The sequence below is a fragment of the Triticum aestivum genome, chromosome 1B (assembly GCF_018294505.1).
Source record: "Triticum aestivum cultivar Chinese Spring chromosome 1B, IWGSC CS RefSeq v2.1, whole genome shotgun sequence".
NCBI lineage: Eukaryota > Viridiplantae > Streptophyta > Magnoliopsida > Poales > Poaceae > Triticum > Triticum aestivum.
In genome coordinates, this window is record NC_057795.1 from 674,828,280 (window position 1) to 674,844,049 (window position 15,770).

A 15,770-nucleotide genomic window follows, 5' to 3' on the forward strand; every position below is an offset into this window, starting at 1 on the left:
GGCCACTACCCTTCTTTTCTTCCCCAGCGAGCGACGTGTACCCTAATTGCGATATTGCACTAGCAGAGGTAACGGACAATGCCAAGTTGTAGTGACTCCTCTCTCCGAGAGTATATCACATGAAAACTAAGTTTCAATGAGAACTTTGTGAAACCCACATTTGAAAGGTTCAAAATAAACTGTAAATGCAGCATGTTAAGAGGGTGATGTTCTATTGGCACTGCGAAATGTGAAGTTCAAACATATTATCATGTATGATCTATGAAAAGAACTAATTCAACAACGAATGATGATGTTTACTGTTTGGCACTATGCAAAATATCGTGTCCACATGGTTTACATCGGTTTCCACATAAACTTGGTTTTTATGTGATTTTTTCTCCCTCTCTACCCCTTCCGTGGCAGTACGTACATGCCACCGTTCTCTACTCTTTCAGTCACTCGGGTGTTTGATCGAATCACTCACTGGTAGGTTCCGCAACTAACAGGTGCACGACGGGCCGGTAAGAGCAATGCTGGTTTCCTCGAGATGTAGTCCAATCTGTACAAGAAGTCAATTTTGGTGATTAATTCATGTGTTGGCTTTATTCATTCTGGCTCTCTAGAGGAGCGCCTCGGCAAGATGAAGTACTTTTTTTTGCAGGAGGCAAGATGAAGTACTGCACTAGCATGGAACTTACGCACGACGATGGCATCAAGATATTTATCACCCACCTTATCTTTCATGTTCGTCCTTCGAGAAATCTCTTGTGCGTTGGCTGAAAAAAATGTTTTATTTTGCTATATGTGACATTAATTCCTCTTTCCTGATGCGAAGAGTTGAATTCCTCGTGAACACATGACATTCTTATTACGATTGAATTATGTGCCAAATGCTAGCCTCTAAGATGATATATGTTTCTTTTTTTTGCTCCACCAATTTTTAATCTTGTTATCATTAATTTGACGGGGAAAATGAAAGCATTTACGTGAGTGCATCAGCTCTGACTCAAATACATCCAACTACCTGTATCAAGTATCAACACATTGTAATTCAACATTTCTACAATTACAAGATGCTTATTTTGTTCATGTTCAAGAAAAAGTATCTGTTTACTTAAAATGAACGGGCATGGCAACACGCCTTGATGGTCTAGTTAATTAAGAAATGGTAAGACTAGGTGACCTACCAGCCTGCTCAGCATTTCAATATGGCCACTAATAGGCGCCGGTGCGCCGGCCGAAAGTTTCGGCCGGTCCAGCGTACCCCGTCCGGTTCCACAAAAATAGCTGTCAGATATACCTCCTGCTTCGTTTCCAACTCAGTAGGGGGGAAAATCCCCTCACCCTCGATTCGCCATGCGCACCTGCTGCAGCTCCGGTCACCCGCCCTCTCCGGCCACCCTCCCTCATCGTAGGACGGCCCTCGCCGCCGGTCGCACTTGTCCGCCCCAGCCGCCAGTCGCAGCTTTCCTCTCCTCTTCCCTCCCACCGGTGCCGTGGTAGCCATGTCCCATGCTAAATCTTCGACGAAGCTGTCGCAACTCCATATTATGGGCAGGTTGCAGCTCGATAAATTCCTGAGAAAACTGCCAGGGACGGATTGCGGCTCCGCCACCCATGGTTGCAACACCAAAAAAAGCATTGACAACTCCTTCATCAGTGGCCACGCGGCATTGTAGCTTCCCCCAAAAACAAGAGGTTCCAGCATCCTGCAAAGCCGGGTGTAACAAACAAAAAGGCTACATCCAGCAAAAAATCAAAGCAACAAAAAATCCAGTACTCGATTGAAGCAGAAAAAAATGCCGGTCCCAGCAAAATTGGAATATGGTGGTAGCAAATTTTGAGGCTGGTTCCAGCAAAAATAAAAAAGGATGAGGCAAAAAATGTAAAAATTGGGCGATGGTCCAACAAGCCCAAAACACCAGAGGTAGCAAAAATTGAAGTGGTTCCAGCAAACCAAAACGCCATTGGAAACAAATATGCAGAAGTTGGACGTTTTGTTCTGCAAAATGCAAAAATGTTCGGTTGTAGCAAGAAATTGATCTGGTTCCCGCAAACCAAAATGCTGGTGGTAGCAAATTGCAAAAGTTGGCGTTGGTTTCAGCAAAATCGAAATTGGCGGTGGTAGCAAAATTTTGTGTTGGTTCTAGCAAACCTAAAAAGCGGTGGCAGCAAACTTGGGTGCTGGTCCCAGCATCTCGCTGTTGTAGTTGTAGTACTCATCGCGTTGCTGGTCCAGGGCGTCGTTGCAGCTCGCCAGGCGCCGCTGCAGCAACCCGCTCGCCAGATTCTGTCTTTTGGCTCGCCTGAGGAGGGGAGGGGAGGGGAAAAGGTTCAGCGCAGGAGTAACACTGGCGAGGGAGGTGGAAGAGGAGGAGAAGGAGAAACGTCTTGTGGAAGAAGGAGCTAGAAAAGAGTGGTCAGCAGCGGTGTGGAAAGGATAAGATTGGGCTGAGCTGTCATGCGGTGCGCGAGCTGTTTAGTAGCAAGGCTGTGGGAGCGATCAAGTGGTGTGACCAGCCCAAGCTTCGGCCGGTGCACCGTTCTCAAACGTTTCTCTTTCGATATTCTCATCCATCGGATCAAAAAAATTTAGTAACAGTTTAGACTTCAGATCAGTCAGTCTTTCTTTTTTAGAATCTTTAGATCAGGCAGTCTTTTTTTTTGAGCAACTTAGATCACGCAGTCAGACAGCTGCTTTTTTTTTAGTGCTGTCAGACAGCTGCTATACGCGCGTGCTTTCTGGGCCTACGTAGTTGTGCTGCTGCTCCGATAACCCTATCTGGGCCAACTCGGGTTGGCCCATCTCCCTTCGTCGGATAGGAAACAAACGGCCCAGATAAGCAATCTGCATTGTCTACAAAAAAAGCTAAGCATTCTGGAAGCGAGATCCTATACAATGCGTAGGTCTAGTTAATGAGCCCTCCTTGGGAGCCTCGCAACGATCAGCGCCACTTGGCGCGCTCTCAGTCATTCGTCACGTTTCGCGTTCTGGGCGCTCTTTTGGAATTGTTTTTATTTTCCCGCACGTGTTTTCGGCTTTTTAAACGATTTTTCCAAGTTTTTTCGACGTTTTGGTTTTCCACCGGTCTTCCTTAACTTTTCGATATTTTTTTTGAATTTTCTTTTTTTCGCAAAAAACGAGTTTTTTTCCGCGAGAGTCACGGTTTTGCTTCCGTGAAAGGCACGGCTTTGCTTTCGCGAGAGTAATGGCCGCGTCTCTCGGAAACGGAAATAAAATGTGTTTTCTATTTTTTTCCTTTCGTGAGAGGCACGGTTGTGCTTTAGCGAGAGTCGCGGCCTTGCCTCTCGGAAACGAAAAAAACCCGTTTTCTATTTTTTTTTTCGCGAGAGTCACGGTTTTAATTTCGCGAGAGGCACGGTTGTGCTTTTGCGAGAGTCACGACCGTGCGTCTTGGATACAAAAAAAAACGTGTTTTTTGGTTTTTTTTCCTTTTGCGAGAGTCACGGTTTTGCTCCCGCTAGAGACACAATTGTGCTTTCGCAAGAGTCACGGCCGTGCCTCCTCGGAAATAGAAAAAAAATGCGTTTTCTCTTCTTTTTTCTTTCGCGAGAGTCACGGTTTTGCTTTCGCGAGAGGCATGGTTGTGATTTCGTGAGATGCACGGATGTGCCTCTTTCGGAAAGGGAGAAAACCCGTGCTCCCGGTTTGGTTTTTTCGTCCGGTTTATTTGCCTGTTTTTTTTGTGAAAAAAAAGTTGGTCAAAACCTATCAACATGAAATCTGGTTTGAAAGATCTCGACGCGAGAAATCCAACGGTGAAAGCGGTTTGAGGTTTGGATGCATGGTTTAAGAGATAAAACGTTTTGAATAAACGAATCTACGAAAAAAGGAAAAACTCTCAGGTTGCGACAAGTGGCGCACATGCAGCGCGCACTTGTCGCAACCTGGAAAGGTTGGAGTGATTATTGTAATGAGTACTCCTCAACTAATGATTTCGGCATAGGTCGCCCTCTAGCGACATAGCGTGCAACCCCCAGCTCGCATCGTTCAGCGTATGGGCCGGCCCGTTTTGCTGTCTAAAAAAATGGTCAACAGTCCAAAAATGTTCATCGAATTTAATTTTTTGTACATCAGATTTAAAAAATGTTCATAAAATTCAAATTTTGTTCAACGAACTAAAAACATGTTCATTGGATTTTTTTTGTTCATTGATTTAAAAAAAATCATCACATTTAAAATTAGTTCACGGAATTAAAAATTTGTTCATCATTTTTTTCAGAAAAATGTTCAGCAAATTCAAATTTTGTTCATAAGTTTTTTTAAAAATGTTCTTGAAATTTTGTTCATCAAATGCCAAATTTGTTCATCGATGTTCAAAATATGTTCATTGAATTTAAAAAAGTCATTCCTTTGAAATCACGAAAAAAAATTGAATTCAAGAAATGTTTTTGAATTCGGTGGACATATTATAATTCCATCAGCATTTATCATTTCGCGACCATTTTTTCAAATCATGAACAATTTTCCTTCATGAACATTTCACAAGTTGTAACTTTATTGAAATCCTGAATTAGTCTTACAGTGAAAAACAATTTAAAAAAACTTTCCCGCCCCACACATGGGCCGTCCCCATGTTTGGGGGGGGGGGGGGAGCGTGTGTTACGCGCTCCGTCGTTCGCTGGCGCGTACAACGCTAAATAGGAGACTAAACATTCTGGACATCAAGGACTGTGCGGGAATTTGCAAAAAAGAAGGTTGGGATTTGCAAGGTTGAAAGTTCAAACTTTAAACTGTGGCAGGTTGGGTCCTTATCAACTCGGTGCTCAATTCTTCGGCCACCTATTTCCTAACGGCGTAGGCTCCCAATAAGTGGATGATGAAGAAACTTGATAAGCTAAGGAGAAACTTCTTGTGGAATGCGCCCGGAACTTGATCCTCTCCCATCAAGCTAAGAAGAAAGTTGATAAGCTAAGAAGAAACTTCTTGTGCCCCAAAATGCTATCAGTCAAGCCCTTGGGCTTAGGTGGCCGTAGTTCGAATGGGACAAGGTACGAAGCCCGTGTGGTCGTAAGGATATCCATCTTTTCGCTGCTTGCGCTAAATTATACTCCGTCCATAAACTAATATAAGAGCAAGAGGGAATAGCTCTTATACTAGTTTACAGAGGAAGTAGCTGGGTAATGGTGACAGGATCAAGTTCCGAGGGCATATAGATGGCTTGATTTTTTTCTTTCGAAAAGGATATAGATGGCTTGATAGGAAGTCACCCATGGAAGATGGAACCGGAGCTCTTTGCGCTTTCTGGTTCCAAACTTTTCACAGTAACAAAAGAGGCACTGCAGAATGTAGATTGGCATGTGGACGAGAGGCCTGGCTAGGATCAACTTTCCTGGCTTGATGGATTCTTTCATCAAACTATGGTGCAACCGTGCAAGCTGCAGAATTAACCCTTTCCTTGAGTCCTGAATGGCATTTCTTGGGCCTTATCTGCTAAAGGGAATTACTCTGCGAAAAATCTGCTTACGATGTCCAGTTCGTCACCCGAAATCCCTAGTCCATTGCTCGAGAAGGTTTGCAACATGATAAGGCTGAAATGAAGCTCAGGTTCTTTATTTGGACTCTCCTCCGAAATAGGCTTTGGACGGCGGATAGGCTAAGAACAAGAGGATGGGATCACCAAGTGCAGCAATTGTGATCAAAGTCTCGAGTCATTGAAGCACTTGTTTCTTGACTGCCCTTTTACAAAAGAAATCTGGCTGCTTCTCAGAGGCGATGCAGGCAGACGCATCCGCGAAGCTGAAAATAAGCTAACCACTGATACTACAATAACCGTCCCAGGCTGCGCTCTCAATGACAACAATCTGCGGCTGGTTGGCGAAATCCAGGGGACTGATATTCATGAATGTTCAATAGCACCCTATATTGCTTGCAATATATACTGTATACTGGAGTGCTTATGCTTGCTAAAGCCTAAAGAGGAGATCAGGCATGGAAGAGCAGCCTAGCCCAACCGCATGTGCAGTTTCGGATTCTTGTTTTTTGTTTTTCTTCTCTTGGCTGTTTTGACCAAGCCACTGCACAACTTTCCCTCTTCTCAAATGACTCTCAAATGCAGGTGTTCCGGTCAGAAAAACTTCCGAACTACTCGCAAATCATAAGTTTACCGTCTGTTTCACAATATCTATCACGCGCGTATGCCTATAATAAATGTACCTAAAGGCAAACGATGACATATATCTGACAAAATCAATAATGTATTCGTCGTCACCACGACGCCAGAAAACACCACCGCCATCTTCCGTCGTCCCATCTCCAGAGGGATCATCGCATTGACCTTGCTAGGCCCAACCGCCGCACTGTTGACGTCACCACGACGCCGGAAAACGCCACTAGCCTACGCGGATCCATCAACCCACATCCAACGCTGAGTCTCCATCGCGCCACGCCGCCCACCACAATTAGGGTTTTCACCCGAGAAGCGGTAGGGTGGAAAGAGGTAGGGCAGACCCGAGCGACATCTCGAGGAGAAGACCGGTGCCCTCAGGCGTCATCACCGTCGCGGCCAGCCGGAGCCGACCAGGCAGTTATCCCAATCCGGATCCTCTCCACCCGCTCCGCCCCACCCCGGTGACCGACTAGCATCCAGCGTGGACATGTCCGGTGAGACGTAGCACACCTAGCAGGGAATGGGGGTAGAGGACAGATCGGCGCCATTGGTCACCGTGTCAACTAGCCGCGGCACCAACCGGCCGGTGGATTACCAGCCACCCCAGCCCAGCCCAGCCCTGTCGCGCCACCGAATAGGCCACCGAATAGGGAGGCCACACCAAGGGGCCGCCCTGGATCCAAGGCCCTCTGCCATGAGGGAGCAACACAGGACCAGACGGAGCCACCCCTTCAGATCCAGGGCCCTCCATCCTTTCCATCGGGACGGAGCAACACAACCCCGCCACCACCTTCCTTGGATGCGGTTCAGACTTAGCTGGCGCCAACCTCAATCGGCGGTGAGGGATCGGGTGGAGGACGGAGCATGGTGGCGCAAGGGCTTGTGCCCTCGAGTTCTCGCGCGGGGCGACACGAGGATAAATATGATATTTGGGGAGAATATAAATGTGGCCCACTTCCATCAAGTATCATTCAATGTTATGACTCAAGCTGTGAAACATAGTGCGAATTTGATTATGCACATTGCAGGAACAAGTCTCTTGTGTACGAAAGCATTATATCTAAATTTCAATGAATTGCTTGATATTTGTAATTGTACCAACTATACAAACGCGGATCTATGTTCCCGGAATTTTTGCTATATATTACCTACAACCTATATTTTATTCAGTGCGAACGTGCTGCCACAGGTGAGCTTGAAGTTCCGTTGCTTGGTATTATCAAAACTATGACAATTTCAAAAAAAAAAAGAACTATGGCAATTCTCCTGGACCTCATGCAATTCCTCATCTCAGAACACACGTGCCCAGATTCTTGCATTCTAGTGCATTCGTGTTGAACAGTATAATAAACAAGCAAATTAATGGCTGATGAAATAATCTACCTGCATGCATACAAACAAATTCATTAGTACATCATTACTGAAAAAAAAATCAAAGTGAAACACCAACACTAAGGCTTGGCATGTAAAGAGAATCAAAACCTGTTCAAAATGGGCTGATTTGCCGGGCCAACATTATCCGCCACTCGGAAACCAGGCGCTCGGGGCTAGGTGCCGAATCATCATACTTGTGGCGTGCATCTGCATCATCGGCGTGGATTATAGAAACCACATCCTCAACCAGTGGGTCTTTGCCACCCCTAAGTGGATCCTACAATGAAAAACAAAGTCAGAACTTCAAACAATCAATTCTGGATTGAAAAAATGAAGTCAGGACCTCAGAGCAATATTATTTTCAGACGACTAGCTTTATCCAAGCAAGAAAAATAAAAAGATATCGATGCAAAGTTCCTTTCCAACTCCAGAAAACAAAGTAGTGTTCAGTGTGCTAATTATCTGCATCCTATCGAACTCCGATAAAAAAAACACAAAGAGCATCAAAGTCTGCTCATCGATCGTTGCTGATGCAATGTCAAAGGGGTTTCCCCAATCACAGTTAGCAAAGATCACAAAATTAATGAAGTGGCAGGTCATCAGAAGTCTAGCTGATATTCAAGATAACTGACCTGTACAAATACATCAGTATGGGTTTTTCCTCTGTACAATTGTACTTTAGCTTTTGCACCAGCTTTTTTGAGGACATCCGCAAAAATTTTACTGCACATAAAACAGAATGGTTGGAAGGTTGAAGATGGAACAAGAACATAAGACTACGGTAAGCAGAAATATAGTGGTTAAAATTGTGCTAACTACACATTGAAGAACAGCGAAACCATACATTTTGGATTATACTGCCAATTTAAGTTTTTTAATGTACAGAAATGTTTTAATTCAAAAATAATTTGGAATGACTACCTTTGACTTCGCATATTCAAATTTCAGTTTGATGCTAATAACTTTGGAAAGCGCCAAATGATAAAACAGAAAAGGCATAGCCACTTAATGTATAAAACATTGCGTTCAAATTAAGCATCTGCCAAGAGTTAAGTGTCCAACCTAGCAGACGATGGTATCGAGTAATCTCCTGTTCCATGAAAAAGTACAATCTCAGGAAGTAGAGCTATGGCTCCATGAGTTAATTTTTTAGCGATAATTTCCGGAGAGAACTGTGGCAATGATCTCCTTCCCTCCATTATGCTGAAATAAACAGTTTATAATTTCTTGAGTACTTTTACTTAAGTGTTACTAAAGGAAAGTTGGAACAACACTTATAAATCAAATTTCAATCATGATATTACCTGAGAAAAATTGAACGATAAAGACCACGTTTATGAAAATGATCGACCAAATTTTGCATGTTGTATCTGCAAATAAATGAGTATATATATGTCATGGATGGTTGTATCACTAGATATGTATCTGAGACCAGCTGAAACAGATCGTTGCTCTAGCATTCTATACCTCGCTGTACATGTTGTATATACATCCCAATCCAAAATATATCGGCAGAGCCCCAATAAGCACTTACAGGGGAATGTTTTTTGGGAAGCTACTGGAATGCTCTAAAATGGTTGTGACTTTTTTGACTGAAAATGGTAGATGCTCTGCTTTTGTATTAAGAAGAGGAAAATGCTTGTGAAATTATAATAGAAGTTTTGGTGTAACTATCAGAAGGTGCGAACATGTATCAGACACTGCCTACATGTATGACTACGTTCTTAAGAGGCGGTTAAGGATAAGTTGATTGAGAACAACTATCATCCATGTATATAATGGAAACAGATGACAATTCATTTAAGAGCTCACCCTCCAGATAAACCAAAATATGATTTTATTTGAGTAACACTCCAATAAATTTCTTCTCCTTGAGATTCTTTAATTGCTTGCTCCAAGAGAGCACATGCGGCGATATGTGCTCCTGCTGATTGACCCATCAAGTAAATCCTGAAGGTTGGTTGTAAATAAGTTTATTAATGTAGTCGAAGCTGAAAATCTTAATAGACGGGTTCTAAGGCAGAACGGCTGCAGAGCTCAAAAAGTAAATCTGATAGGTTGATGATAAATAAGTTTCATGTATTGACAAAACTCATTAGTAAAAGCATAAGGAAATATTGCTACAAAGTTATTTTGTGCTTGATTTATTTGCAAATACAATAATCTAAATTGTGCATCTTGATTTTTGCATTAGGCCAGGCAGGCAGGTGTGTTTCTACAGCCCGCTCGACGTAGGTACAGATAACACTGGTCCATCCAGAAATGAAATTCAATGCGCTTATCCTTAATATACGCAGAATACATTTCAATCATCTAAGTCATTCAGACACTAGTGCTATAGATCAACACAACAACGACTTTGGATAGAATCACCGCCGAAAAGGATCAGATATTCAAGTGCGGTGCATAGTTCCTTCATGATAAAAAAAACCGCTGTCTATCTAATGTTTCAAATAGTCCATCCATAGTAGTGTACTGTGATATAAATATATAATGAAGGATCACTTACTGATTAGGATCTCCTCCATAGCTAGCAACAGTATCACAAATAAATGAAATTGCCTCAGAAGCATCACTGACCATGTCACTTATTGTTCCTTGAGGGAAATTTCTGCAAGATATATTTACATATTTAATCAACCAGGCATATGTAAATCGATACTCACTCGTCTAGAAGTCATGAAATTAGATAGAAATGCCATCAAAGGGTAAGCACCTATAATCAACGCAAGCGACTATAATTCCACGCTCTGCTAGCCGTCTTCCAAGAAGGGCACCCCACGCCTTGTAACTACAGAGAATCATGACCATCAACAATGGAAGTCACGGAGAAAGACGTCTTGAGAAAATTTTCACTCACCCAATGATCCAAGCTCCACCAGTTACAAATACCACAACTGGATTGGGTTTGCTACGATCAGTGGGTATGTACATATCCAACCTGTATATTATGATTTTCAGTAATGCTAACACGGCTAAAAAAGCAGATGTTCTTTGTTTCTGCGGTATGTAACTCTTCTTACCTATTTCTTGGTTGGTCTCCATACACTATGCTTCTAAGGACCTGACTTGAGAAAAAATAATAGTACCCAACTGGGCAACCCAAATGAATGAAATGCATATGTTAGAAATGATGAGAAAGCTTCAACAACATCTACCTATTGTGCAGAGGGCAGTTTAATTTAACAAGCTAAAAGTCACTTATTGGCAAGAGCCAAGAATATGTGGCCATCCTGATGATAACTAACATGGTGAGACGGAAGATAAACTTGATTTTCACGCACCTCTTATGAAACCGGGCATAAGTAAAACTGCATATATGAGGAGCGCAAGAAGCTGACATATCCACCGAGAGCCTACCCTGAAAAAAAATAAAGGAAGTGTAAAAAAATGGTCAGCCTCAATCATATGACTTCTTTTGGGCAAAAATACCATAATATGCGCTTGGATATTTTGGTGAATATATATAGATTACTAGGCAGTCATTGTATATTGGGAATGAAAATGTTTGGATCGGTTGGAGGATTTTGTGTGTGGTGTTCGCCGCCAAACGTGGATCAGATCAATGCGATCGTGTGGTACTACTGTACTAGAGACGTTGAAGCCTAACCCTCCGAAGAGATGGGGGACCCGCATTACGTACCCGAGGGAGCGGAGGAGGATGAAGGTGAGGCGCGTGACGAGGTAGGTCTCGGCGGCCGCGTGGCCGACGTCCTCCCGGAACGTGGTCCGCCTCCCGACACCGCCGAGGCCGCAGGGGCCCGCGCGCGGGGTGTTGGGCGCCGACGAGTCGCGCCTGCGCAGGCGCGGGGTGCCGCTGCGCGAGGCCGGGGACGCGGGCTGCTGCATTGCTGCGCGTGCGATCCGTCCGTCGGGAGCTTCCGGTGGCGGGGCGGGGTGGTGTGTCTGCGCTGCGGGCGCGTCGCGTCGGTGGTTGGAGAGAGGGAGAGGGCGCCTAACTAAATTAGGAGGTGGACGAGCGCGCCTCACGACGCTGATTCTGCTAAAAACTCCCCTTCTGATATTGATTTCCTGCGATGTAAAAAACATGCAGAAAACAACAACTGGCACTTGGCACTATGTCAATAGGTTAGTAACAAAAAATGACTATATAATGATTATAAAACATGCAAGATTGATAATAAAATAGCACGGAATAGTCAAAAAATTATAGATACGTTGGAGATGTATCAACATCCCCAAGCTTAACTCCTACTCGTCCTCGAGTAGGTAAGTGATAAAACAGAATTTTTGATGTGGAGTGTTGTTTATCATGTCATATCATATTCTTTTTTTCGTAGCATGGGCATTTGGACTTTTATGTTATTCAATGCAATAGTCTAGTTTTGACATAATAATTTAGATACTCAAGCATATCAACAAGCAACCATGTCTTTCAAAATATTGATGCTAAAACAAGTTATCCCTAGCCTATCATGCTCAAACATTGATCCATTCATGAAACACACTCGAATATTAGCTACACCCAATACTTAAGTACGGTCATATTGTCCCCTAGTTAGTGCTTTTATAAGAGAGGATGGAGACTCAAATTCAAAAAATAAAAATTGCATAAAGTAAAAGAAAGGCCCTTCGCGGAGGGAAGTAGGGATTTGTAGAGGTGCCAGAGCTCAAAGCGAAAAATAGAGATAAAAACATTTTGGGAGGTGTATCCATCCCACCAACGAAAATGACTTGGAGCATCCCAACACTTTCCATGCTAGATATATCATAGGCGGTTCCCAAACAGAAAATAAAGTTTATTCCTTTTTCCACCATAACTTTCACTTTTCATGGCTAACCGTATCCACGGGTGCCGTCCATACCAACACTTTCCAAGGAATTTATTATTTGACAACATAAAGTAAATTTATTTTTGCATTTCGGGACTGGGCATCCCTAATACCTTTGCCTTACTCTCGTGCAACGACAAGTGAATAAACACTCATCGTGAGAATAACACATCTAGCATGGAAAATATTAACTACTCGTTACCGTTCCGCGAGCGAAACAAACACACAAAAGAGAAGTTCATTTTGAAAATTAGAGATGGCACTTGCAAATTTGCTTAGAACGGCAAAAGAATACCGCATATAGGTAGATATAGTGGACTCATGTGGCAAAGCTGGTTTAAAGGATTTTGGATGCACAAGTAGAGGTCATACTTGGTGCAAAATGAAGGCTAGCAAAAAGATTGAGAAGCGACCAACCAAGAAACGAATAATCTCATAAGCAAGCATTAAGCATAATTAACACCGGATAATGCACCACAAGTAGGATATAATTTTGACTGCCTGATTATTGACTTACGTGCATGCATATGGAATCACAAGCCTTAACACCAATATTCCTACTAGTGCACAATTACTCACCAACATGACTCACATATAACATCATTATATCTCAAAACTATTACTAAGAATCAAGTTTATTTTGTCCAATGATCTTCATGAAATATTTTTTTCTTTATCTTTCTTGGATATCTATCACTTTGGTACTATTTTTCAAGTGATGCTTTTCATAAGCTCAAACAAATATAAGTGAAGATCATGAGCATAACATATTTTCTTTGTATCAAAATAATTTAAGTGAAGCAAGAGAGAATTTCTTCAAAATTTTACTAACTCTCAAATAAATCTAAGTGAATCAAGAGAGCATTTCTTCAAAAATACTAAGCACACCGTGATCAAAAAGATTTAAGTGAAGCACTAGAGCAAGTCCATTGCTCATAAAAATTTAAGTGAAGCATAGAGAGCAATTCTAACAAGTCATGACATAATTTTAGTTCTCTCAAATAGGTGTGTCCAGCAAGGATTGATGACTTAAAACACAAAATAAAACAAGCAAAGACACATATCATACAAGACACTCCAAGCAAAACACATATCATGTGACGAATAAAAATATAGTCTCGAGTAAAATACCGATGGTCGTTAGAAGAAAGAGGGGATGCCACTCGGGGGCATCCCCAAGCTTAGTTGGTTGTTCATTCTTGGATAATAGCTTGGGATGCTGGGGCATCCCCAAGCTTAGGCTCTTCTATCCTTCTTTCATCCATCGTAAGATAACCCAAAACTTGAAAACTTCAATCACACAAAACTCAACAAAACCCTTGTGAGATCCGTTAGAAAAAGAAAGCAAACCACTACTATAAGTGCTGTGTAAAACCAATTCTTATTTTGTTTTTGTATTATATCTGCTTTATTCCAACTTCTCTATGGCAAAAACTCATCTAAGAAAACCATAGAGCCATCAAAATAAGCACACAACACAAAGAAAACAGAATCTGTCAAAACAGAACAGTCTGTAGTAATCTGGAACTTTAGATTACTTATCTAACTCCAAAAATTCTACCAAATTAGTAGGACCAGAATAATTTATATACTAATCTTCTGCAAAAATAATCAGAGCAAAATCTCTTTTCTGTGATTTATGATAATTATTTTCGTGAGCACAAAGTTTCTGTTTTTTCAGCAAGATCAAACAACTATCACCCCGAAAGATCCTAAAGGCTTTACTTGGCACAAACACTAACTAAAACACAAAAAACACAATCATACCAGTAGCATAATTGTGCTAACACTCAAGAACAGAAAGAAAAAAGAAAAAATAAATTTTATTCATTGGGTTGCCTCCCAACAAGCGCTATCGTTTTATGCACTTAGCTAGGCATAAAGCAAGGATCTAAGTTTTGTCATTTTTGGTGCTAGATCCATAAGATTCCCTCATGATTGATTCATATGGTGGCTTAATTATTGTTCTAGGAAAGTGTTCCATACCCTTCCTCAAAGGAAATTGGAACTTACTATTGCCTTCTTTCATATCAATCGCTGCACCGATAGTGCGTAAAAACGGTCTACCAAGAATAATTGGACAAGACGGATTGCAATCAATATCAAGAACAACAAAACCTATGGGCGCATAATTTCTATTAGCCATAATAAGAACATCATTAATTCTTCTCATAGGCTTTTTAATAGTAGAATCCGCTAAGTGCAAATTTAAAGAGCATTCTTCAATATTGGTAAGACCAAGCACATCACATAAAGATTTTGGAATTGTAGAAACACTAGCACCCAAGTCACACAAAGCAAAACACTCATAATTTTTAATCTTGACTTTGATAGTAGGTTCACATTCATCATGCAATTTTCTAGGAATTGAAACTTCCAATTCCAATTTTTCTTCAAAAGCTTTCATCATGGCATCAACAATATGTTTAGTAAAAGCTTTACTTTGTTCATAAGCATGGGGTGAATTTATAATGGATTGCAACAAGGAATTACAATCAATCAAAGAGAAACTATCATAATTAAAGTTTTTGTAATCCAAAAGAGTGGGCACATCACTAGTTAAAGTTTTGACCTCTTCAAACCCACTTTCATCAATTTTTTCAACAAGATTTTCACCCTCCAAAATATTGGGACACCTTCTACCTAAAGTTGACTTTTCTCCAGTCCCTTTTTCATCAATATTTATTTTACTAAACAAGGCATCAATAGAAGAAACACCAATCATTTTAAGATCTTCATCACTTTTGTGAAAGATATCACTAGAAAACGCTTTTTCTAAAAATTGTCTTTTAGCTCTGAGCATAGCGGTTCTTTTCTTAGTTTCATCCATAGAAACATAATGAGCTTTAATTGATTCATCTAATTCAGGCACAAAAATTTTCATCTTGAGATTTTCCACATCATGAGCAATTCTATCAACACTTCTAGACAAATCATCAATCTTATTCAACCTTTCTTCTATGGAAGTGTTGAAAACTTTTTGCGTGTCGATAAATTCTTTGATATTATTCTCAAGATCAGAGGTGTTCCTATTATTATTATAAGATTGATTTCCACAGGAATTACCATAATTATTAGAGGGATTACTAGGAAAAGGCCTAGGATTAAAATTACCTCTATAAGCATTGTTGTTGAAATTATTGCGAGAAATAAAATTCACATCTATGGCATCACTATTTTGCTCAATCAAAGTAGACAAAGGCATATCATTAAAATCAATAGGAGCAATTTTACTAGCAACCGATTTCATAAGAGCATCAACCTTTTCACTCAAAGAAGAAATTTCTTCAACCAAATTAACTTTTTTACTGGTAGGAGCCCTTCCGGTATGCCATTGTGAATAATTTGACATGATATTATCAAAAAATTTGGTGGCTTTACCCAAGGTAATTTCCATAAAAGTACCACCCCTGGCGGAATCTAAGAGATTACGAGAAAAATTCAATCCCGCATAAGAAAATTGTATGATCATCGAAAGATTTAACCCATG

At 41.3% G+C, this 15,770-nt stretch overlaps 1 protein-coding gene across 1 annotated transcript; it reads right to left on the minus strand.

The window, feature by feature from the left end:
- Nucleotides 1-7,137: 7,137 nt before the first annotated feature.
- On the minus strand, nt 7,138-11,466 carry LOC123099883 (probable isoprenylcysteine alpha-carbonyl methylesterase ICME). The gene is made up of 12 exons (XM_044521925.1): nt 11,131-11,466; nt 10,772-10,848; nt 10,511-10,580; nt 10,348-10,428; nt 10,204-10,278; nt 9,997-10,098; nt 9,300-9,437; nt 8,792-8,857; nt 8,550-8,690; nt 8,120-8,210; nt 7,596-7,764; nt 7,138-7,496 (listed from the first exon to the last, which is right to left on the minus strand). The coding sequence occupies exons 1-11, from the start codon at nt 11,334-11,336 to the stop codon at nt 7,600-7,602; spliced, it is 1,212 nt and encodes a 403-aa protein (XP_044377860.1). The 5' UTR covers nt 11,337-11,466; the 3' UTR covers nt 7,138-7,496; nt 7,596-7,599.
- Nucleotides 11,467-15,770: the final 4,304 nt, after the last annotated feature.

Coding starts and splice junctions, on each gene's coding strand:
- LOC123099883 (XM_044521925.1), bottom strand. CDS start 11,336: ATGCAGCAGCCCGCGTCCCCGGCCTCGCGCAGCGGCACCCCGCGCCTG. Junction 10,581..10,771: donor TATGCCCGGTTTCATAAGAG/GTGCGTGAAAAT, acceptor TGGGTTGCCCAG/TTGGGTACTATTATTTTTTC. Junction 7,765..8,119: donor ATACTGATGTATTTGTACAG/GTCAGTTATCTT, acceptor TTTTCATTGTAG/GATCCACTTAGGGGTGGCAA.